This window comes from Cupressus sempervirens, chromosome 8, assembly GCF_028749045.1.
Source record: "Cupressus sempervirens isolate cs-2001-9-10 chromosome 8, ASM2874904v1, whole genome shotgun sequence".
NCBI classification, from domain to species: Eukaryota; Viridiplantae; Streptophyta; class Pinopsida; order Cupressales; family Cupressaceae; genus Cupressus; species Cupressus sempervirens.
In genome coordinates this window covers 529,099,442-529,125,949 of record NC_143125.1, presented here as the reverse complement: position 1 = coordinate 529,125,949, position 26,508 = coordinate 529,099,442, and the positions used below count along the sequence as shown (strand labels likewise).

General features: G+C 36.4%; 1 protein-coding gene across 1 annotated transcript; it reads right to left on the bottom strand.

Moving 5' to 3' along the window:
• On the bottom strand, window positions 1–26,508 carry LOC149543526 (TMV resistance protein N-like). The gene is made up of 6 exons (XM_089798321.1): window positions 25,489–26,508; window positions 25,256–25,342; window positions 3,109–4,183; window positions 2,674–2,985; window positions 696–2,582; window positions 1–601 (listed from the first exon to the last, which is right to left on the bottom strand). Exons 1-6 carry the CDS (start codon window positions 25,998–26,000, stop codon window positions 155–157), a joined length of 4,320 nt encoding a protein of 1,439 aa, XP_089654447.1. The 5' UTR covers window positions 26,001–26,508; the 3' UTR covers window positions 1–154.

Sequence of the window (26,508 nt, the reverse complement as noted above, 5' to 3'; positions counted from 1 at the left end):
TTTGAAAAGAAATGAAACATTTAAATTTCTTAGAAGTTGCAGGTATTATCACAGAATCAGTTAATTTTCACAGAATCAGTTAATTTTTCTTATCACAATAGGCATGAACTCTTGCTCCCATAGAGCTCTTGTTATTACCTAGTTTAGCACTTCTTTACCTTTCCAAAAACTTACGGAAAATCTCTGTTATGCTTCTCTTGTCGCCGGCCACTAACCATGGCTCTTCCACTCTTACTTCAACTTTGTTCTCGATGATTCCCCAAATTGGATATCGGTTTGCGGGAAGCCAAGAAGAAGCTTCCGTGAAGACGCCCATCCATACCCATTTTCCTTCAGACAAAACGGTATGAAAATAATGCCCGCCGCTACCACTGCCGATGTGGAAGTGTAAAGTCGGATAAACACAATCTATAATAAAACATATTAGAATGGCATTGGCTGTGGCAGAACTCTCTGGCCGCTCCAATTGGAAGTTTCCATATGCTGGACTTTCCACCATGGCAGAGTAGTCAAGAACAAAAGCGTTTGGCATTTCAAAGAAACTCTTAAAACCCACATCACAATCTACCTTCGTGCATATTGTCACTTCCCTTGGCCAATTCTGCATTGCAAATGCACAGCACCACAAAATTAGACGACTTGTAATATTTTATCATTATCATTAAAATATAGTTGAATAATTATAATTCTATCACCTGCGTTTTAGTGAAGAATGGTCTAACAACTGATTTGTCGTCTGCTACCACTGTCACCCAGTTCAACCTCACACACTGCTCAAGCCTTGCTATTAGTGGCGCCTTCCAACGGGTATGTACTTCCAACTTCTCCAATGACCTCAGTCGTTCTAAGCCTTCTACCTTCTCCAATTTGGGGCACATTCGCAATTCAATTTCTTCAAGAGAAGTTAGGTGTCCAAGACTTGGAAGCCAACTTAGTTCTGGACAGCCAGTTATCTTCAGGATATTCAGTGCTCTCAAACTTTCTAAACCTTCAATCCTCTCCAATTTGTGGGACTTGTGCAATTCGAATTCTTTCAGAGAAGATAATTTTGCAAGATTTGGAAGCCCTTCTAATTTTGGACAGTCATCTATCTTTAGCATCTCTAATGATTTTGGACATTCTGAGCCGCCTATCTTATTCAGTTTGTGGCATCTTGCCAAATTAAATTCTTTTAAAGTGGTGATTTCAGCAAGACTTGGAAGCGCCTCCAGCTCTGGGCAGTCACTTATATTTAATTTCTCTAGCGACGTCAAATGATTAAAATTTTCTAACCTATCCAATTTGTCGCACTTTTCCAATTCAAGATATTTTAGAGAAGCTAACTTTCCAAAAATTGGAAGCTCATCTACCTCTATACTGAGCTCCCGCAATGATCTCAACTCCTGTAGACCAGCTATTTTCTTGACTTTCTTGCTACCTTTCAGCTTGAACATTTCTAGAGACACTAGTTCTGCGAAGCATGGAATCCCGTCCAACTCTTCACAGTCGAATATCTTGAGGATCCGGAGATTTTTGAGGCCACGGACACCTCTGATATCCTTCAGGACTACACAATACATAACATCTATGGTCTTCAATGATATTGGCAGGGTTTCCAATTCCCTCAAATGGCCATTAAAACTAAGACTAAGAGTCTCAAGTACGGGACAACAATCTCCAGAAATTGAAACCTGTGACACTTTTGTGCCAACTAGATCTATCTTCTGGAGCATGCACCTTGACCCAAAGCTCAACTCACTGAATGGGCTGAACCTTATAGTCAGACTTTGAAGATGGATAAATGATTTGGGTAAACATTGCACTCCTGACTGATCTATATATAGCTCTCTTAAGGAATTAAGACGCTCCAAAGAATCCGGCAAAAATTTCAACTTCTTACAATATTCGATCTTAAGTGTAGTTAAGGAAGACAAATTCCCAACACAACCTGGCAAAGTTTCCAAATTAGCACATCTTTCAATTTCAAGTCTGGTTAAAGAGGACAAGTACCCAATGGAGGTTGGCAATGTTGTTAGGAGATCACTCCCTATCACCAATTCGGTTAACCTGGTTTGTCGAAAGACGTTGGTTGGCAACTCCTTCAAGCTGGTCCCTTGTAAATAGAGGTTTAGTACGGAAGCCATTTCTGGAAGGCGTAACTCTTCCAATCTCTTGCATCCCTCAAGATCCAGATACCTTAGCTTTGTCATGTGTTCCAAAATGTGTAACTCTGACTTGATGGTGAGCTCTCTACAGTTCTTTAAACAGAGGGAATCCAGTAGTGTCAGATTCTTAAAAGAATCTGGCAAAAACTTCAAATTGATGCAGTCATTCAAATTTAGGTGTCGCAGATTTATCAACGCGCCAAAATTAGTCGGCAAGGATGACAAATTTCTACACCATTTTATCTCCAGGTGCTCCAGTGCTTGGAGATCACAAAGCTCTTCTGGAAGGCAGTTCAGTGTATTCCAGTCGACGTATTTCTGACCTACTGAAATCTTTTTCAAATTCTTGAGACATGATATTGACGCTGGAAATCCTCGCAAACTGATGATGCTTGGATAGGCCGACTGAATAACCAACTCTCTCAACTGCACAGGAGCCTGGGGCCAATTTTCGATACAATTTCTCAGGACATTTAAAAAAATAAAATCGAAGAACATTTTTACAAGAATCATAAAGCAAAATACTTACATCCGCATCACGTCCCCACAACTCTTTTATGCTCTGTGGGTTAACCAGTTCTAAACTTCTTAGTTTTCCCAATGAAAGCCACGAGGGAATATTTGTGTGCTTAAATCCTTTACACTGAAAACAGATCAGTTCTCTGGATAGTTCGCTGTATTCCCGAGTGATAAAATCTCCATCACCAACAAAAATCTTCAATCCAATCAAAGAGGGCGCGAGGCTGCGCGTTCCTTGTTTTGTGTGTATTATGATCCTTCCTTGGCAGGGATAACAGTTGTCGCCAAATGCGTTTGCCATTCCACGGATTTGTATTGCTTCCTGAAAACAGTCAAAAGTTGTGTTTTTTTTACAAAAAACGCACTTCAAAGCAAAATAGAAAACTAGTCAGAAGGGTGTGGTTCCATTCCATGATTAATAAAGCCGTTAAAGCAGTGACTTCACCTCTTGAGGGTAATTTTGGATAGTCTGCTTTGGAGACCAAAGGCGGTATGGTGACTGTCGATTTGCAATGTCCCGTCCTAAGTCTCTTAAATGATCATGCATTTTTATAAAATCATTTTTATCCACCTTAATAAGGCACTTATTGAAGAGCCTTTCCCAACCAAGCAGACCACTCCACCCTGATCCGTCCCAGACTGCAATGGCCACACTTTTCCTCTGTCCAATGAAAAAACATGCTGTATCCAAGAACATATCTTTATCTTCTTCATCAAGTGCATCATAGCTAATTTTGAGCCGCTCATTGATGTCCCTGGGTAATATTCTGGACAATTTATCTAATACACACTGCCAGTAATCTCTGTCAGATTTGTCATAAAGCTGTGCCCCCAAGACCTCAAGCGACAAAGGCAGCTGATTACAAGCAGATAAAAAATGCTCAACGAGATCCTCGAATTGGGGAAGTGGAGAGGGTCGTAAGAATGCATGCCAGCAGAAGAGCTGCTTGGCATGAATGTGATTGAGACCTCTCATTTCATAGACGGTAGAGATGCGGCTTGCTTTAAGTACATCCAACTCACGCGTGGTAACAACAATCAAACTTCCACGGCCAAGTGTCTCCCTTTCTGGCAATAAAGCATCGAGTTGGTCTGCATGATCCACATCATCTAAAATTATAAGCACCGATATAGATCTCAAACGGCTTTTAAGAATCCCTTTGCCTTCGTGTATACTGTCGAAGGAAACGCCTTTCACATCAAGGTCTTCCAGAAGCTTTTTCTGCTTCTCAACCAGCAGCCCTTTCCCTGCAGCATCCCGAAGATCGAAAAGAAAACTTGATCTATCCATGGCCGAGCATCGCTTGTTGAAGATTTCCTTTGCGAGAGTAGTTTTTCCGGAGCCACCCATGCCCCAGATTCCTACAAGCTGTATCAAACCGCCAGATTGATGTGCAATAGTGTCAAATTCTTGCACAGCTTCATGCAGGCCCACCGGATGCTTGGCAACCTCTAAAGGCACCTTCTTCATTTCTCTCATTACACGATGTACCACATTCTTCACCACCCTCTGCTCGTCCCTGGACATGTGAAACAGTACTAGATAAATGGACTAACCAATGAATAAAATGTGTTGGACGTTAATATTCATTTATCAGTGCTAAATGTTCCATTTATTCTCATGAGAGATGGATTCATGTTGAATCACTACTCATAAAACATGGGTCGATGAGTTTGACTCAAAAATCACAGAATTAAATTCTAATAGCAATATTACAATTCATTTATCAGGTTGAAAATCAAAAGTCTTATTGTACAGCTGATTGACAATTTTGTATAAAGATTTAGGAGTCTAGTTTTATGTTTTTGAAGACAGAGTAAAGAACAAGAGTTAGTTCTGGGAGAGCTAGAGTTCTTGTCTATTGATTAAGTAAATGAAACTAAGATAATGCATTTCATCATGAGTTGTATAATTATGTCAAGGTTGTATATTTTTAAATATTGTTTAAAAAATCATAGTTTCAGAGTTCAAATAGCGATAGATCTCAAGAGCATCAGTTATATTCTTAATTATTATTCTTGTGCTGCTCAAGGAATGGTTGATAAAATTAGTTTTTTTTTAACAAAGAAAATGGTAAAATAGATGAAGGTGAAATTTTCTTAGAAAGTAGATGAAGTAGGTGCAAAATTATTCATATAATCAAAAATAAATAAAAAATCGTATTTTAAACATGATGGAAGAGGGAAAGTAATCTGATTATATCTTAAAAATAATTTAGTTTGATTGTTAAGTAATAGCTTTTTAGAATTATAATATAACAAATAATATAGTCTTTACATTTGTGGAAGGTCTTTTTAGGAAAATAAATATATCATTTCTAAATAAAAAGGATTGAACTAATTCTTCATAGGAGATCAGATTTCCACAATCTATGATAGTTATGATGCCTAGCTTCTGGATTAGATTGTATTGAGATTTTTACCATCTAATCCAGAAGCTAAGCACCATAAATCTTCATAGGTTGAACCAAAATAATAATGTCTTAACAATGTAATATGAAATTGAGAAATTAACTTAACAAATCAATTACAAAAATGAGTTAATAATAATTTTGTAAGCTATAATCTTTTATAATTTTATATTTGACTTTCTCTAGTCTTTGTTTGCCATAATTTGAATGTTTTTAGATATCTTAATTCGGGAGGTTATTATTAATTTACTAATTCAAATAATAGTAATAAAATAATAAAATAGAAATGAATTAAAATATTATAATTACTTTAGAATTCTAAATTGAAAACTCATAACAAAAATTAAAACAATAATCATAAATATATAATCGTTATTTAGTAAATATATCAATTTAATTTTAATCAAAGAGAATGATACACCTTTCAATTCTACCAAATACTTTTTTTTAATTTAACATACACATTTTGCTGTTGTATTGTAATGTATTTCTCTGAAAAGTGAAGGATGGTCCAAATTACAACCCTATTGTAAAATCTTCCCTGCCATTCTGAAAGCAGCAAGCATGGCTTCATTTTGAAAGCAACGAAGCGCACTGTGCTCAGATCTTATGGCTTCTTCCATTCTCCTCGGCTGTACAGATGAACAAGGATGTTGAAATTCCAGAGACAAGCAGGAGCCAGCATTTGCCCTGCTTTGTGGAAGGGTACTCTTCTGGTCTATTTTGTTCTCCTGTTGCTGCTCTGCCTCTGCACTGGGGCTCATTCACAACGTGTCACCCAGAGTGAAGCTCAACAAGGTATTTGAAATAAAAAAAGCCTATTTTCGCATGCACAATTGTGCAATCTTTGGTTTCTCGATTGAAACATTGTCCTGTGCATAATGTTGGTGGTTACAGGCGAAGAAAATTCTTCTTAATGAAGATGAGTTGCCCAAATGGTTATTTATCTTGAATTGGAGTGATCAGTTTAGATTTCTAGAATCCATTTCATAGGTTTTGATTTATCTCCCTTTTTCTTTATACCGATTCATTACCCTTTTAATTAGCTAATGCACTTGCAATTCCTGAAATTACCCTTTTTTATGCTCAAGCCTAGCAGAAATAAAATCCACTTTTATTTGTGCGCATAGAACTGTGTACCTTGAATATGAGATTAGATTTTCCTTGGGTTGTTTAATTCTGGATTGTCGTTCCGTTGCCTGCTGATGAAATGTGTATAGGATATATAATTAAGAGGGGAAGACTATTCAAGGAAAGGAGGACGATGATAAGGACATCAAGGATTAGAGAAGGTGGACTCTTAATGATTCAAATATTGGAAAATCTATTGGAAAAGGAAAGTTCAGAAGTTTATATCTTGTTAGGGAAAAGAAGGTTATTAGATGGCAATAAGTTGGACATTTTTAAGTTTGACAAAATCTGCTGAAAACATGTGTCTTAACTTTGCAATATTTTTCTAAAAAATTCAAGAATTCATTTGTGGAAGTTTTCCACTTGTTTATATCTTGGAAAAGATGTATAAAATACCAAAAGGTGCCCTGTCCATAGTAGAATATAGGAGGGTCATTTTTTGAGCATAGTTAGCTTGTTTTATGACTTTTATGGGAGTCTAAACTAAGAGACAAAATTATGGACGGGATTACTATTTAAACCTGGTTGTTTTTTCCGTCTTGGAAATGTAAATGTCAAAAATGGGTAACATGTGGCATGGTAGTTTTGCCCATGGTTTTGTAAAACCACGAGTGGTTTCTAGATTGTAAAATCGCTATAAAAGGAGGGCTTGGGGAGGTGTTTGGGTAATTGAGTTCAGTTTGCAAGACTGGGTGCTAGAAGAAGTCTCTTTGAGTTTGAGTTGTGGTGATGTGCTCCTGTAAGAACTTGCATTGCAAGCGTATTGTAATCATCTTGGTTTGATAATACATTGTGCGAGTTTTGGAGGGTGGGGTTTTTCTCCCGGAAGGGCTTCCCCGCAGTAATCATTGTGTTATGCGTTCATTGTTATTTTGTTTATGTTATTATGCATTTCTTAAGATCTCTGCAATAGTTAGTTGAATTTGCATAATCATCCTTTCAAAGATTAGCGTAGGAAGCGTTTCCACACACCTTTGCCTCCGTACAAAAACTTGGTTCTAGATACCCTGCTGCAGCTTATAGATCACTCACAAGACAAGATAGGAACTCAAACTCTTCAGAAACTCTTATTTCCTTTTGAATTTGAAAGATACATTTTTTAAAGGGATTTGTGTAAATGAAGACAATGTTTTCTATTGAAATGAAATTAGAGACACTGATGAAATGTTTTCATCTTATTGTTTTGTTACGGATATAGATTGTTTACTTCGGTGTCTAATTTGTAAAGCTTGATATATGTACATTGCAAGTCATTATTATAAGAGGAAGTCCTTGGAGAGTTACCATTATGCTACTAAAATTACTCTATTTTCTGGATGAAAAGTAAATAGCTGAGATAAATTGCACTGTAACTATTTATTCAATAATATAATTGGGCTCTGAGTGTTTTGGAGTGAGTTTTTTTTCTACAAAGTTTTTTCTATATAAATTGTTGTTTTATGTTATTAAATGATTTGTTTTTTATTAAGGAAAATAGGTTTTAATGGGGCCCCGAAACCCTACGTAACTAAAAGATTAACATAGGTAAAGCGCTAAAAGTATCAACAACATACTAGCCACAAGCTAAAAACAACAGCCTCCCTCAAGATAAACAGGTAAAACCAGAAAAAGAAAATGGGGAAGCAGGACAAAAAACCAAGAAAAGCCCAAAGCCAAGAGAACAACTCAGGCAATTTCTCTGAGAATTTTCGCAACACGAATCTCTAGCTCAGACAATCTTCCAGCTCACTCCTTAAGGTCAGAAAGATCTTTATCAAGTTCCTAGGTGTCCTTTTTCTTTGTGCTGGATCTGGTCTTCTTCCTCGACCCATCCTCAGGAGACTTATCCTTGCCACTACTGGGAGAATGGCCATCCTCCTTACTACCCCTGTGTTCCTCAATTTTGTTAATCAACACCTTTAAGTTGTCGTTAGAAGCTTTAAGAATGTTATGGTTTTGTTCAGCGATTTTCTATAGAGTGCCCTCCATGCTCTAAACTCTCTTCTTCACTTCCTCCACTCTGTTTTCCATATCCTTTTCCTCCTTGGTTTCCCTGTTCTTGTTATTGCAATTGTCCCTTCCTCCACTCTGTTTTCCATATCCTTTTCCTCCTTGGTTTTCCTGTTCTTGTTATTGCAATTGTCCCTCTTGGTATTTGTTACACATTTTGGGGAGCATTAATGGGGACGATAATTTTGGGGAGGGAATTTGAGAAAGAGGATTGCCTCTATCCTCCTCTTAATGCAACTTTCTCTTTCCCTCTGTAGCATATTCTCCGCTCTTTGCATATTATCAGTCTCAGATCTCTCCTTTCTTTTCTTTCACTCCTTCCTTTCTTCAATCATTTTTTTTGGGGCAATGTTGAACGTCATGGTGGAAGTTGTCAAGGAGGATGAGTGCAGTGCTGAAGTGGCAGCTACAGATTTGGGAAGGGAATTGGAGGGATATTGGTGGCTGGACTGAGGAAAGGGTTGGGGAAAGATTTGGAGAAAGATTCAGTCATAAGAGCTTTGGGGAACCTACTGAATTGAGATGTTTTATCCAGGTGGCTTCTTAAATTTTACTTTCTGATGCAACAATAATGCTTAGAGTTTTGCTGGTTAAGACTCATTTCATATGAATTAGAACGAGTGAATATTTTCTTAGTCCTAAATGCCTCAATTAGGTCTGTCAAAATATTTGGAAGACTATCTACTTGTTTTTCTACTCCCCTCTTAACTTCTTCCACTGTATTATTTTTGAATATCAAGATTCCTTGTGGATGTATTGGGACCTTTTTTAGAGAGTCCTTTATATATTCTTTTATTTTTAGATTAGTATTAATAGCTGATCTTCATGATAACATCCCTATCAACTCAAGCCACCAAACTCTTAAATTCTGTTGAAATTAGACAAACTGGATTATTAAATGTTTGAAAGAAAGTTTGCACCTTGGAAAGGAGGGTCTGAAGAAATGGAAGATCTGTGAGTACTTGTCATTTAGTAAATAAAGAATATTTCAAATTGTTGAAATGGGTGGCGGTAAATCTTGAATTTTGCCATACTAGGAAACATGTAAAGCTCAGATTGTTGTTTTATTTCCATCTATCAGATTGTATAATCTAAACCACAATATTATTTAATATTCCAATGATTTATTTAATATAGTATAAAATATCCATGTTCTTGCGGGCAGAATCGTTCTTAGTATTTAGTTATACTCTTTGTAACAAGAAAAGTTTATACACAGCTCAATATTCATTCCACCCACTTCCTATTTAGTGCTTACTTGGTAGGCAATCTTGGTCAAGCCCCATAACATTCTCCATCCAAGATCTAAAGATAGGGATTACCCCCTTGTGTGGTAGAAATGATTATACTCAGTATGATGCACATTCATCGATAGTAGGTATCTCCTAGAGAACTACAAGGTGTAAAGACACTAATACTATTCAATTTCTTTGACTTCGATGACAGAAGCTGAGTAATAATTACCTTTGAGTTATTTTCCCTTGAGAAACTCTGAACTCTACTGTATCTAGAGATTTCCATGTGTCATTTTAGTTTGCACTGAAAATTTTTAATTCATAATTCATTTCAAGACAACTTGACTTTTAGATTACATTGTCTATAAATTGTGCGCTATGGTCTAGCTGAGGTGATTAATACACCTCAACAAAACAGAAATGCCACATTACCATCAAACTGCCAGTCAATGTTTCAGCAAAATTAACAACCATCTTCCTATGTTGTCTACATTACAATTGAAAGAATCGGTGTTCCTTAAAACATCCAATGAATCAAAGATGTAAGCAAAATTAACAATCATCTTCCTATGTTGTCTACAGTACAATTGAAAGAATCGGTGCTCCTTAAAACATCCAATGAATCAAAGAGGTATGCAGATCGCATTACCCTATGCCATGAGGATACATTCTCTTTGATACCAGAATTCGTACTTTGAATCAGTGTGTAGTATAATTTGGCTAGGTCACTTAATCTAACAATTCTTGTAAATGGAAGTCAGTGTTCTAGAGTAGTCCGGTTAAGTGAGGATTCAATGAATTCTAAAGCGTGGATCATCGCATGGGTGTAATTATCCATCTTAAATAATATGTATGGAAACAATTATAATAATCACTACATAGCATTCCAGATTTCTTTGAGGAAAGTTGTAATTTTGGGTAGAAAATTATTGATGTTATACTTCCTACTAACTCACTGGCACAAAAATGAGTAGTTGTGTGGAGTAAAAAATGGCTCGTGTTAATGGAGGTTTCATTCAATTTCTTTCTTGCCTTAAACTGAGATGCCTAAACCTACTGCAAAAGGGAAACCTCAAAGAACATCGATTTCATAATCAATGCATTCCAATCAAGATGATTGCTAGAATTTATTAATTTCCACTCTAATTCGTGCTCGGTTAACAGAAGAACTTTGTTTATCGCATGAAAAAAATAAACATCTTATGGTATAAAGGAAATTGTGTTATTTAAGATTTTTAGATTAGAGCGTGATTGTTATAATATGTAAACCATTGATTTTAAAATTTAGGAAGGGAAATTTTTCCTTTTCCCTGTGTGTCTTCTGAGTGCAAAATTGTGTGCTAGAAGAGTCAGTGCATATATATGTTTCCTCTAACTTATGTTAGAGTTATTATAGAGAATTGTGGTTCAAATGAATGTTGGCTAACTTGAACTGTCATGCGTTTTCTAATTAGTTAAGAAATCTTGCATTTGGATGCATAAATTCCACTATGTTTAAAAATTGGATGTGACAAAAAAGAGATCTGTACATGTTGATTAAGGACCATTGACGATTCTACTCCATATGTTGATTTAGCTATCCATATTAGTGAATGGTTCTATAATATGATTTATTTAACCGCACAATTCCATTGTACTTCTCTTAGTTTTACCTATTTAGACTTTCCTCGTTGTCAGGCTAAGTATCTTTCATGTCAGGAAAGATTCCAGGGAAGCTTAATAGGCTTCGTGGTAGGGTGGTAAACCACTCCTACAATATTCTCGCCCTTGTGTTCTCAGACAAGTTCTGGAGCTTCTGTCAAAATGGTCAACATAATCAATACATCTCAATATTCTACTAATGAAATTATGGTTTCTTTAAGATTTCAGCATATATGTATATATATCATTTTTGTTAAAGTTAATGATATTTAATCAACTAATGTTGACTGGTTGATCTTCAAATGACTTTGACTCTCGTTGAATTTTATGCATTTTATGAAGATTGTTGATGTGGCATTGGTTTTGCAAGGGCAATTTTTACAAAAGGGCTAAAAATAATTTGAGAAGAAAAAATCATTAATTATATAAAATCTTATGTGAATAGATTAAATTATGAATGATTTTTAATTTAAACAAAATAATAGTTCAAAATATATTATATTAAGCAACCAATAATAACTAATTAAGTAAAATAAATATAGAAAAAAATAACAGTTAACAAGAGATAATAATCCCTAGCTAACGAGGAGGAAAAATCATCCAAATGTCTGATATAACATCTTAGATATTATGAACATATTGCAACAATTAGCCTCTACAACTCTAATACCCATTGCCGCTCATTTTCAATTTTGAATTGTTCATGGCAGGCCCTAGGCCTCCGAACCCTCCATCCTACCCTGATCTGTTGTCAACTGTCATGTCCCCAATTTTCTGGTGACAGTTCGATTTAATTAATTTAATTAATCTGGTTGTCCAAGGACGACTAATTAATTATTTTAATTAAATAAATAATATTAAAAGATAACCTTGTATTTAATAAAGTGACTTGGAAAATATTTAATAAAGTCACTTGAGGGATAAGATCAAAAATGTTCTAGAAGTCTCTGGAGAGGATGGAGAGAAAAGAATAAATAGGCACCCTGGGGCTCCATTCGAATCAGGCAGTTGATTATCTCTTTTTGATTTTCAGATTGTGATTTAATCACAAGTGCATTGTGGAACCTAGGGTTTTCGCAATTGTCACAGTTGGCCATTGAGAACGATAACTCTCAATTGGTACGCAATTTTGAGGGTGTGAAATATCATCTGAATTATTGCAGATTGGAGGTGACAATCAGTCATTTCATCAGGGCAGAATCTGTGGCTCAAGACCAACAATTTCGGGGGATCTTTCTGAGGGTTGATATTCGAAGATATAATCTAGGATTTACAGGATCAGTTGCAGTATTGAACAGATCTAGGAAAGAAGGCGAGTCTCCAAGTCAATCTTCCAGCGGCACTGCCACAAATCGTTAAAGCCGAACCTGGACGAAAGGCAAATGTCACTTACGAATAAGCACTTTTTGACTAGGGACATTTGATTATCAAGGAACGAGTGTCTCATTCAGTTTGAAAGATAGTATTAGACCATTCCTGATCATAGGCAGGCATTCGTCATCTATGTGATCATCGCAACTCTTTAATTCTGCAAGATATGAGTATCAACGGCAAGTCTGTAATCAGTACTGGCAACTTGAATAAGGGCACTCGATACAATCTGGGCACAACGTGATAAGTCGCGATAGATCACCTACAGTTTGGAAGGGGACGAGTTAAGAAACAAGGTTTTGATCAATCCACCCAGGGTCACTGAGGGGCCGGTGAAACAATTACAAGTGCGAGTATCATCATCCAGCGGAAGAACGCAGAAAGGCACGCAACAGAGATCCAGCGATAACAAGGGTAGTTGGAGCAGTGATCGAGGTGTTGGCAAAGATTACCATCAGAACGAATGTCTACATGTTCGTGGGTCCAGCCGAATGAAAAAGCACAGAGATCGGGATTTCTCTGGAGATAATTTGAACAGTGTTCAATTGATCCGGACTCATTATTAACATCCACGATATCAGTAGTTTGGCTTTTCCAATCCAGAATTAATAAGGCAACGAATAAGGCACGGGAAATCATTCTGATTCATGCTTGGCAGCTGGATAAAGTGCCGACCTAGATTGTGGAAGTATTGACCCAAACTGTCAAACTATAATCAGGGAAAACATTTCTTGTTTGGCTGGACGTCCTTTCGATCTCCATAATGATTAATGCGTGGAAGAGTTGCATTGAAAACTCTCTAATGTAGGTACTGGACAAAGTCGCTTGGAGCTATGTCAGAAGCCAGAACCTTAGCATGTTATTATCCAGTTTTCAAATCTTACAATAAGCAATAAGTCAGGGCTATGGTTTGGAAATTGGATTATGGTCAAGCATAGTAACATTTGATTGAAATAAGACTTCCTCCTTGAACATTGAAGGTACAATTACATTTTGCATTTGATATGTCTTGGTGAATTATGTGAGAAATTACTCCATTCATGACAAATCTCATAGGGTATTAGTACAACTCTGATTACAAGAATAGAATTTGACATCAGTTTGTAACTAGTTCGTTAAACAACCTTGGTTGATAACTGTTTGACGAAATGCCTAACCATTGAAGTTTAAGATTTTGGTGCTGGAGAAAGCAATAACCTGTCGGGGTTATTTCATCTGTAGATGGTGTTAACATTGCGCAGGGATTTGGAGGACATGACAAACAGGATTTTCAATTTTGAATTGTTCATGGCAGGACCTAGGCCTCTGGACCGTCCATCCTACCCTGATCTGTAGATGGTGTTAACATTGCGCAAGGATTTGGAGGACACAACAGACAGGAGTGGGGTCGTGGGGGTGGAGGGGAAGACTTTTTTTGACCCTACACTCTTGGGAAATGGTGGACCTACTGGTAGTCTGGTGTAAGGTGGACAAAAGACAACAGTTGGGACACTTAGAGGTTGGAAGAATGCACTAGTGGGTTCACAAGTAGCTAGTGTTTCAACGAAGGATCCCAAGATTGCTCTTAGTGCTAATGGGCCAATAATTTGCCTCCCAGATACTTTAGTGGACAGCGTTACCTCTAGCCTCAAACTATGTGTAGTGGGCAAATTTGTTGCCTTCAAACCCATGATCGAGATGGTTCATAAGTGGGTGAGTTGAAAATGGAGGATAAAGGGTAGTGTTGATATTTCTACAATGCCAAGCAGCCTTTTCTGTTTTAAATTCACTACGGAGGAGGATATCAATTTCATACTCTCGGGAACTTGGTATTATGGAAAGCATTGTCTTGCTTTAACAAAGTGGCATTTGGGCTTTGATGTTAGTGTAGAACTTAATAAGCTAGCTCCAGTCTGGGTAAGGTTACCTGGACTACCCCTTGAATTTTGGGATGAGAAGATCCTAAGGTGGGTAGGGAATTCCTTTGGTCACTTTGTTACTGTGGACAAGGTGACAATGCAAAAATCAAGATTGGTGTATGCTAGATTCTGTGTGAATGTGGCATTGAATTGGGCCCTCCGACTGTGGTCACACTAAAAACTAAATGGGGAGAGAGATATCAACCCATAGAATATGAGAATGCAGGGCTTTTTTGTCAAAAGTGTGGACAATTTGGACATCTTATAGTTGACTGTAAGGCCCAATTGCAAAAGGATAAACAAAAGGAAGGATCCCCTGGAATTGTAAAAGAAGCTGTTGGGGAATCTTTGGAAACTCCAAGATTGGAGGAGGAGACTGCTGACACACAAAATATGGAGGTTAACATGATTTAGGATACCCCTATCAAAGGATCCAAGGGGCAAAGTGAACCTAAAGTGGGGGAAGCTTTAGAGGATAAGAAGAAAATGGAAGAGTATCCTTTTAGATGTGAGATAGAGGAATTAATAAGTTCACCCTTGGGGGAACTTAAGAAAGGAGAAATGATGGAGGAAGGGGAAATAGTGGCACACAACTCCCTTCTTAGTTCACCAGCAAGTCTGAAAAATAAGGGCTTACAGGGACATATGGTTGTAGATTGTGCTACCCAAGAGAGAGTATACACCCCTCTAATGATGATAAAAGCCTCTCCAGCGGAGATAGCAATAAAAGTGATGGCAAGTCCAGAGAAAGCTAAAAAGGAACGAAGCCCCACTTCACCTCAAGAAGGTGATAATGGGGAATGGGAAGTTCAGAAAAGGAAGGAGGGGAGGGGGGGAGGGGGAACCAGATGTAGGAACATGTGGGACAGCTAGAAGATCGGCTAGCAGAGCAACCAGGACAAAACAAGTAGCAAGGGATCTGGCCAGTGGTAAGCAACTTACACTAGAGACTATAACAAGAAGTAAGAAATGAAATTCCTCTCTTGGAATCTAAATAATCCCCAGAAGCAATATGCTCTAAAACAGTGTATATTTTAGGAAAAGGTTGATTGTGTGTTAATTCAAAAAACTAAAATGTCTAGTGCTAATTTTGATAGAATAGTTAGTCATGTTTGGCCTGGGGCCACCTTCATGCATATGGATACTGATGGAGCCTCAGGGGGTATTGCCACCATGTGGAACCCGTGCTCTATGACGGGGGTTGGAATATGGAGGGACAGGAATTTTATGATAACAGAGTTCCAAACTAGTAACCAAAAATGGGGGCTTATTAATATCTATGCTTCTAATAATAAGGTAGAGAGGAAAGAAACTTATGGTAAGCTGGAAAGGATTATAGAAACTATGAAGGATAAATAATTAATGTGTATGGAAGACTTTAATACCCCCCTCTATCACTCGGAGAAGTTAGGAGGAAGTAGAGACTACTTTGAAAGCTTGCAAGATCTTCATGATTTTATGGGACAAGTGGATTTAATTGATGTTGAGTTGAGAGGGAACCCATTTACTTGGACTAATAATAGAAAATGAAGTGATCTCATTCACGTTAGGTTGGATAGGTTGATGGTGACAGGGAACCGGTTAAGTAACTCCAGTTTGGAGAACCTCACAAGAACTGCTTCTGACCATTCCCCTTTAATCTTTCATTGGGAGGATGGCTTAAAAGGAGGACTGAAACCTTTCACGTATGAAATAATGTGGAAATCTCACTCAGAATTCAAAGATAGAATCCAAGAATGGTGGAATATAAGGATAGATGGTACTGCAATGTATAGACTAACTCAAAAGTTAGATAATATAAGGAGAAACGTTAAGGGCTGGGCTAAGAGTTCCTTTGGAGATTTGTTCAAAATCAAAAGAGAAGTGGAAAAAAAATTTAAAAAGCTTCAAGGGGAGATTGCTGAGGGAAATAATCTAGAAATACTACTCAGAAAGAGGAAGAATATAGAAAAAAATGGAAGGACATCATTTTGAGGGAGGAATTTTTTTGGAAGCAAAGATCAAGGGTCCAACAGTTAACTGAGGGAGACAAGAACACTACCTTTTTCCACAGGTCAGCTTCCAATCATAAAAGAAGTAACACGATCAACAGGTTGGAAGGAGAAGGGGGAAGAGAATACAAGGACCAGAAGGAGATGGGAAGACATGCGGTGGAATATTTTAGCAGGGCTTATAATAAGTATAATAGTAAAGGAAATCAGGTTATTAGAGGAAGTTTGATAAATACAATCCCACAAGTGCTTGGAGATGTGGAAAATAATAGCATTCTAAGAAACATCATGGAGGAGGAAGTAAATAGTGTTGTGTTTTCTATGAAAGCTTACAAGGCCCCAAGACCTGGTGGTTTCCCCCCAGCTTTTTTCCAGCAATATTGGGAGGTCATTAAAAGTGAGCTAGTTTGGGCTACCAGAGATTTCTTTAAGACGGGGAAGATGCTAAAAAGGATAAATAAGACTTTTATTGCTTTGGTCCCTAAGACTCTAAAACCCACGAGTCTTCTGGATTTTACGCCTATAAGCCTGTGTAACACAATGTATAAGATTTTTGCAAAAGTTCTAGTCAATAGGATAAAGCCCTTTCTTAAGAGCATCATAGGAACACCACAAAAGGGGTTCGTGCGAAGAAGACAAATTCTGGATGCGGCAATAACTACTCATGAGATCATACATTCAATGGAAAGAAATAAAAGACCCGGAATGGCCTTCAAGTTGGATATCTCTAAGGCGTATGATAAGGTAAAGTGGGACTTCCTTTATGATGTGCTTGAAAGAGTGGGTTTTAATGACAAAGTGATAAATCTCATTAGGATGATGGTGGGTACGGTCCAGTATTTGATACTTCTAAATGGCTCCCATTGAGGCAATTTTGAAGCAGAGAGAGGACTAAGACAAGGAGACCCACTATCTCCCTACCTCTTTATTATGGTTGCAGAGGTTTTGGGGAGATCATTCTCTAAATTGGTAAATACAGGATGTGTTAAAGGGATTAAACCTACTACTGCTGTTGATATTGAAGTGTTACAACAAATTGTAGATGACACATTTCTATTTGGAGAATCCTCTATTATAGAAGCTGAGGCATGGAAGAGTATTCTCCGTAGTTATGAAGAAAGTTCAAGTCAACAAATAAATTACTCTAAAAGTAAGATTTATTTTTTTAATGCTAATGCTTTTATGCAGAGGAAGATTAGGAACATTTTAGGTTGTTAGTTAGCCAACCTCCCCGATACTTATCTTGGTCTACTGCTAACCACTAAGGAGGTGACCCAATGACTTCTGGAATAATATTGTTGAAAGAATCCAAAAGAAGTTGACAGGATGTAAAGGGAAAAATAGTAATGCTAACAAACTACAGTTACTCTTTGCGGCTCTTCAGGGTATTCCAATCTACTTTCTATCCCTTTTTTAAATTAACCAAAATATGGCAGACAGAATTGACAGAATACTAAGGAATTTCCTTTGGTCAAGAACAGAGGAAAAGAACAAATTGAGTCTGGTCAACTGGGAGGATGTATGCAAAACAAAGGAGGGGGGGATTGGGAATGAGAAGACTTCGTGATCTGAATAAAGCTCTCCTTGCAAAAATTGGATGGAGATTGGGAGAAGACAATATAGATTGAAGCAATATCATGAAAGCTAAATATTTGTCAAACTCCCTATTCACTCAAAATCTCTTTAACAATGATCTCCTGGGAGGATCCAAAATTTGGATGAATATTGTTAAGCGCAGAAGCATATTGAGGGAAGGGGCAAGGTGGATAATGGATAATGGGCAAAGTGGATAATGGGTAATGGGCAAAGTATCAGATTCTGGGAGGATAATTGGATGGGGGGGAAACCGTTGGTTTACAGCAAATTTAAAAGACTAATGGAGAATTTGAAGGAGGAAATGGGAATGAAGATGGAGGACTATATTGACTAGGAGAGGAAGTGGAAGAAACTGCAAAAGGATACAGGATATTCAACCACTTATTGAGTTGGAAGAGTTGTTGGGAGCACAAAGACTACCTATTCTAATCCAGGAGGATAAAGTGGTATGGGATTTAACTTCTAGTGGCAATTTTACAGTCAAATCAGCTTACAAACATCTCTTAAGTAAGAACCTCTGCCCCCCAATATGGAGTAAAGTCTAGATTAGTAATCTCCTCCATAAAATCATTTTTTTTGGTGGATTGTTCAGCATGGTCAAATACTAACACTAGATAATCTGAAAAAGAAGGGGATTCTTTCTCACAAACCGATGCTATCTCTGCAAAGAAAAAGAGGAGAATATCTCTCACCTGTTCCTTGAATGCTTGTGTACCTTGAAGATCTAGGCACTAGTGTGAGAGAAGTTTGGACTATGGTGGGTGTTGAAGGATAACTTAAATCAATTTGTGGAAAATTGGAACTGTCCCTTCTATCACCCAAAGCTGGTATTTTTGTGGAGAATTGTTCCACCATATATTTGCTGGCATATATGGAAAGAAAGAAACAACAGAATCTTTCAGGAGGAGGAAAAACCTGAGGAGGTAGTCATGGGAATCATGGAGAAATTGCTAAAAGAAAATATAAGGATTGCTAAATGTAAGACACTGAAAGAAGAGCCAGGCAGGAAAGAATGTCAAATAGTAAAAAAATGGGGTATTAAAGGGAATTTTTACCATTTTGATAACTCTAAAGTGTTAAAGAGATAGCAAACAAGATGGAAACCACCAACTCTAACTCAGCAAATTTTGATGGTGCTGCAAAAGGGGGCACAGGGGCGGCAGGTGGAGTGTTGAGAAATGAAGATGGTGATGCATTGTTAGTCTATTCTGGGAAAGTAGGGGGAGGAAGTAATAATTTGGCTAAAGCGATGGCTCTGCTTTGGGGTCTTCAGCTGATTAGTGAAATGCAAATAAAGGAAATAACTATAGAAGGTGACTCCAAATTAATTATTGATTTGGTGAAGGGAGTTTCCCGGCCATACTGGAATATCCAGACTATCATCATGGCTATCAGACACATATTAGAAAGGATGGAGAAAGTCTAGTTGCAGCACATATACAGAGAAGGAAATATGGTGGCAGATGTTGTTGCCATCATGGGGTTTGAATTAAAGGCAATGACGTGTTGGAGAAGCATGGAAAGCCTAAAGGAGCAAATTAAGGCCTTGATATGCAAGGAAAGAGGGGAAGCGAAAGTTAAATATGACTACGCAAATAAAGGTTAGTGGCAATTTTGTCAATTTCATATCTAGGAAGGCGAAATTTGCTAAATTTAATAAAAATTTAAGGGAAAGATGAGGAGATGCTGTCGTACAGATCGAATAATGAATGGATGTAAATTAAGGTGTGAGTTATTTCGCTGTTATGGTAACATAATGCAAAGTTTTAAAATTTTCCTTTTTGAAAGTATGAAAAATATCATTACTGAGGCTGTCAGAGATTTTAGGGATGTTAAAATAATGATGCTAAGTACGCACGAATCCCAAAATAAAATTGAATGGGACTTTGAAGTGTCTCGAAAACGAGCTTGTAAAGTTGTTTGGTTCATTGCTATGCTGTTGGGGGTTAACATTGTTCACAGAGAGCTCAATGACAAGGAGGTTCAGATGCGAATTATTGAGGTGGGAGATTCAAAAATTAGCGAGAAGAAATGGGTGGAGATTTGAATAGACTGGAAGATTGAAAATTTTAAAAACAAGATGGCTACCTGGTACCTATTAAGGGAGGGGGGATTTCTTCCTTATATGCAGGCGATGGCAAGGTATGATGAAAATTGTGCTCTCCAGTTTGTTAACGGGTGGAATGATCATAAGGTAACCATAAACAGCATTACATTTCAAGTTAATGAGGATGTAATTGCAATGGCCACTGGGTTGTCCATGAAAGGGAAAAAATATAAGAAGGTCACAAAAACGGCGGACGAGGCCAGCATGAGTGGTTTTTTAGCTGAAGGGGAAGAACCTGTGTGCTATAGGGGAGGATTTAGGGGGGATAAGCTATCGGCCCCTTGGGAGGATGTTTGTTTGGTGCTTATGAAATACCTTACGCTCGAAGGCAGGTTTGGAGTTTATTAGTACTATCACTTTCCCCTCTTGACCATTTTAGAAATAGAGATTTCATTTCTATTCTATTTTTTCTGTTACATTCTCTAGAGGATATGGTTAGTGATGTGAGGGAGAAGAGGAGTAAGGGGCATAATTTCTCTATTATCCTCCAGGGCCTAATCTTTATACTTTACCAGTTTCATCTTGCCCTCTGCCCCCCTAGGTTGTTGTGGTTGACAATCAGCGCCACCATCAGAATTCACCTCCAAGTACCAACACTGGAACCAGAATCCACACCTCGCGCCCTTCCCCTAGTAGAGATAATAAGAAAAAGAAAAACCTAGAATTGGCTATCAAACAAAAGGGTTGTAAAAAGATCAAGGTTAAAAAATTGGTGGAGGTGGAAGTGGAGGATTCGGAAGAGGAGGGAGGAGGAAAGGGTAGGAGAAGGTCGAGAAGGCTTGCAAAAACCAAAACAAGGTATAAGCAAAGGTCTAATAGATTTAGGGTTGAAGCAATAGATTAGGAGAGCTTTGAGAACAATGAAAGGGAGTTGGAGGAGGAGAAACATTCCGACTCCAAGAGGAAAAAAGGGAAAGAGGAGAAAGAAAAAAGTGAGAATTCTATTGATAATACCCAGATGTCTAATGGCAACACCCAAGTGTCTGCTGGTAATGCCATCACAACTAAGACTACTCACGTGTCGGCCCGCTTTACCCTGCAACCTATTACCTTTTGTGAGGACAGTAGCAAAGTGGATACCTCCCCCATCACCATTTCCTCTCTGGTTAAGGAAAAATCCAAGGTTTTTACTAACCAGCAAGTTTTGCAGGATGACAACTAGGTGGCAAAAACTAATGAGGGATAGGAAGATGGAAATTGAAAATAAGGAGGAGGAGGAACGAAAGGATGAGACTACTTAGTTGGATCAAAGGGTCAAATTCTTAGAGGAGGGATTCTACTCCTCTAAATTTGCACTAAAGGTCACTCATGTTGCTGCTACCACCCTCCAATTGCTAACACAGGAGAAGGATGAAACAGGAATGGACATGGAGGATAACAAGCTACTCAATAAGTTTCTAGCTGATGATTGGGCTTGGGTTCTACTGGCTAGGACAGGAAAGGAAAAGGATGAGAAATAAGATGGTAGTTTTGGGAGATCTTTTGATCCTGGTTGTTTTTTGTTTTTATTGCTGCTACTTGGTTTGCTAGTCTATAATTGTTACTCAGACTTGGGTTGGCTTGTTTGTGCCAATAGTTTTATATTCTAAACTTAAGTAGTTTGATTAGTTCTATAGTTCTCTTCTTTAGAATAGATGTTATTGTATATGGTAGCGTGTTGTTTCTAGGATGGGGTGGTGTTCTTATGTCAAAAGTTAGTCAATGCTTTGAACATTCGTAGTATGGTTAGAACTACAGCTATTAAGTTACTGCATGGTGTTTTTGGTTGTTAGTTTTGTTCTATGATGCTGTAATGTCTTCTGCTGGTTTTTGCTAGTAGTCTATTGATTACCAGCTTTTGCTCTGTAAGGGTCGACCCTCTTGTTTTGGTCACTTTATATTTCAAAAACAAGAGATAATAGCTAATTAAGCCAAATGAACAGAAATATTTAAATAATGTATGACATGACTCATTATTTTATAATTATGAGTTTTAAGAGTTAATAGTGAAGATAATAGCTATTTAAGCTAAATAAATACAAAAAAGAGAGAGTTAAAAGTGGAGTGAGATGTAATCTGGCCGAAAAATAATTAACAGCAAAGGCTGACAATTTCCAACCAAAAAAGTAATTTTAGGGAACAAAGCTCTACACAAAGCCTATCCACTTATATTAAAAATAAAAATAATATAATTATAATTATAATTAAAAAATTATAAATTAGAAAATGTGATTTTTAAAAATATTTAAATATCAATCTTTAATTTTAAAAGTATATAAAGAGTGTCATATAGAAGTAAAAGTGCAATTAAACTGTAAATGCTTTTAGTTCATAATTATTGAATAAGTAAAAAGTATTAATACCAAGCTAAACAAATCATTTAAGGAGTGCTTTCCTCTCTCACACCAAAACAACATTTCCTTGGACATTGTTAGGTATCAAGAAAAGCCTAGCCACCTAATAGTATCTATTATCCAATTTTCTCAACATTTGAATTGGGGTATAAGAACAACCTAGCCGACCTAATAACGTCCCCTCTTTTGAGTCAATTTTTTTTCTCATTTTGTCAAAAATTACCTTTTTTTTAATTGTTGGTGGACTGCATGTGAATAAGTAATAAAATTTTATGAAACTCAAAGTTGTCTTCATTTTTTATTTCAGTTGTTCTTGATAAAAAGAAAAACCAAAGAAGAGAAAAAAAAAACTATTCAATTTTGAATATAAGATAAGGGTTTTTAATTTTTTTAATTTATTACATATACAGCTTATTAAATATTTACAATAAATAATCTATCAATATTATAATGGGCACATGCTAATCTCTAGATAAAAGACAAAACAAAGTCAAAAAAAAAAATTTAAAATTCCATGATTTTTTTTCAAATGTTGAAATTTTTAGAAAAGGCCATGATGTTTTCCATTTTTAAAAAATTGGTCAACTATTCTATCGATAGTAGCGTCCATTATAATATACATATTTAAAAAATATAAAAAATTCTCTATATTTTAAGAGTTGTCCCCTTAAAAACGGCGTCGTCTACCCAGCCCCATCATTCAGGATGGGCTGGATGCACGCCCCTCCATGCCATACCATGGCATTGCATCTGCAGGCCCCGGTTGCACTTTCTTTGTGTAGGATGTTTTTTTCAAATAAAGGTTTAGAAATTTTTTCTCTTTTAAGTGTCAAAATAGTGTGTTTTTTTTGAGAATTTTTTTCTCTTTAAAGTGTCAAAATAGTGAAATTTTTGTATATGTGTATGTGATTAGTTATAAATTTTAGATCTTTAGTTTTAATATTTTTTATTTTATTATTATATTGAACTGATAATGTTTATTATGTATATTTTTATTATTGTATATTGTTTAAGTTTAATATCATTAAAATATTCAATATATATGTAGATTTATTTGTTTAATACATATTATTTACATAATAAAACAATATTTTAGTTTTCATGTTAATTAAATTTAATTTTCATTAATGTTAGTAAATTTAAATGAATACGTATTAGTTTAATATAATTCGACATAATTATAATATACAATATTAATTAGATAATAAGTTTTCGAACTAATCTAGTTAAAAATAAAAGTCCGCACTTAGTAAATTTTTTTTTAAATTATCATAACTTAAATAAAAATATAATTAAGTGTCTATGATGAAAAATCTAATTAAAAAAATAAACTAAATGGACCTAAAATAATTTTTTTAGTGTTAATCATAAAATTTATCATTTATTTTCCTTTAACAAAGATTTTTTTAATGAAGTGATATAAATGAAGTAATATAATAGAGTTAGTAATATAATGAAGCGATAATAGAATGATATTAACTCTATTAACTAATTTATTTTAAGTTATCATGCTATGCTATGCCATGGCATGGATGAGCGGCGTCGTCTATCCAGCGCCACGGTTATGGATAGAGTTGCATCATCTATCACTCTATTATCGCTTCATTATATTACTGACTCTATTATATTGCTTCATTTATATTAATTCATTTAAAAAATCTTTGGTAAAAGAAAATAAATGATAAATTTTATGATTAACACTACAAATATATTTTAGGTCCATTCAGTTTTTTTTTTTTTTAAATGTCGTTTGCTGTATTAAATGTCCTCACTAGTACACAGAATGTAGAATTTAAGTCAACTGACTTTCACTTAAGTTACGCTGCAATTACAGCTAAGAATGTCTGCAATGGAAAAAATAATTTATAATTTAAGTCAACTGACTTTCCCTTATGTTACGCTGCAATTACAGCTAAGGTAGTTCGCGCTAGAAAAACCGTTTCGGCACGCGAGGTCTCCGCTCGCTTTTTCGTCGAGAGTTTCTGACAAGTCTGAAATTTACAGATCTATGCAATAGATGCATCCAGAATGCTCAGCATATTTATAATTCTAATTTTATTTTATTTTCAATTTTAAAAGAGAAGCGGATAATAAATTTGAGTACTAAGACGTTACCCAATCTTATTGCCACCCAGTATGTCGAACACATAGCATGATTCCATGTTATAACTCGCTTCGAGCATCCTCATTGTCATTCTAATTTATTTGGAGGCTCGCTAAAGATTTTATATTAGTTTTTTAATTTATCTATTTTCCTGAAGCGTGTCAAAGGAAAAAAAAAAGAGTTTGCAAAAAATTGATGTCAAAGTTGTAGAAGAAAAAATAAAGGAAATTGAAATAAAATTGAAATTAGAAAAGTGGGAAAATAATTATATAAAAGAAAATAGCAATTGTAACATAGAGAAATTTCAAGTTTATTATTAAGTTATTTTAAGATTTTAATATAATTCAAATATTTCACTTCTCAATATTGTCTGTAAAATAGTATAAAAATAATTATTAGCTTTTACTAAAAGCAAGAATGCTTATGCCTTCATTCAATTCATGAAGAGTTAAACAAACTTCAATAGTTTATATTTATCTTTTATTTAATATAATTATATAAATTTCCATTTTCTAAATTGCTATTGCAAATTCTAATTCTAATTTTGATATGAAATAAAAATAATTCCAAAAAAAATACAGATTTTTTTTATCAAAACCAATCTTTTTAATCCTACCCTGCACTGCAATTTGTGACAATCAAAATGGCACGGCTTCAACCAAAAGCAATTTGTGACAAACAAAATCTTTTTATAAACACGATTTTGAAGAACAAACTAATTTAAACACTGATACCAAGGAAAGATTCGATGAGGGAAATGCACGAGGAAGATTGTTTCAACTTACCCTTGAATCTGCTTATTAACTATATCGCCAGTATAGAAAGACGCTTGATGCAGTGCCCGTTTCCAACGCTGAAGTTCTGAGGTGTACCTGCTCAGTTGTACCAGCAAACAAGCAATGTACAACAACAAAGTTTAACTCACCTCTGACATATACCAAACAAACAAAGCTGGAAAAAAAAAAAAATGAGAATATTTGATGAGGCAAATACGAGACGAAGGGTATTTGAGTTGTACCTTTTCTTCCTTTCAAACCTAGCTAACGCATCTGCAAACATTCCTCTTCCTAGAATCGCCCATCTTAAAGTAAAAGGCTCAACCTGGTAGAAGATGGGGATAATTTTGGCGCCGGTTTGCAGCATAAAGTCCAGTTCAGCCAAACACCAGGGGGATTCCGCATAGTGTTCAGAAAAAATAGCTATATGAATTGATGAACTACGAATTGCTGCTTCTAAAGCTCCGGGGAAATAATCCCCGAGCTTCAGCTCATCTTTATCCAAGAACACTCGCAGACCCGTTGCATGTAGGGAATCGTAGATCCTGCTGGCCAAAGTGAATTTGACATCTTGTCCACAATGATTTATGAACACATCGTACGGGATGTGTCTCTTTACAGATGAGGATGCAACAAAAGTAGGATCTATCATTAATTTGTCAAAAGGAGAAGTGGGCAGGGCAAGTCTTAGGCCATTTCCAGCATTTGTTAGGCCATACCTGCGTTGCCCACCAGTGGTTGAAGGAAGAGCCATGTATAGATACAAATCTAAAGAAAGACAAGTGAGTGGGGCAATTCTCAGACAATTACCAGAGGTGAAAGCTGGGAGGGCCAAATTCAACAAGTGAAGAATGCTTATAAAAGGGGCTCAGTGCTACAAATGCTTAACTACAACAAGAACAAGGAAACCAAATCAAAGCTGGCTTGATGCAAAATTGCTTGAGCGAGAAAGCGTCTGGTGATGTTTGTACGCGCGATACAGAAAAAATCGAGTTAAATAACAAATTAATAAAGAAGGATGAAGCGAGAAAACCGCCTAGCAGAGAATCCGATGGTTTTGTTTGTGCGGGAAAACCACTCCGGTAAAGAATTGGTAAAGCATTTTCCTCATTTTTCTCTTTCACCGACATTAATGACCCACAAAACCCCGTGAAAGGCCGTGCAGGATGAGAAATGAAAATGGGTTTACAGAGGAATGCACATGGAAATAGGAAATGAACATGGTGATGGATTCTATGGGCTAAAATTGCAAGCTAAAGCGT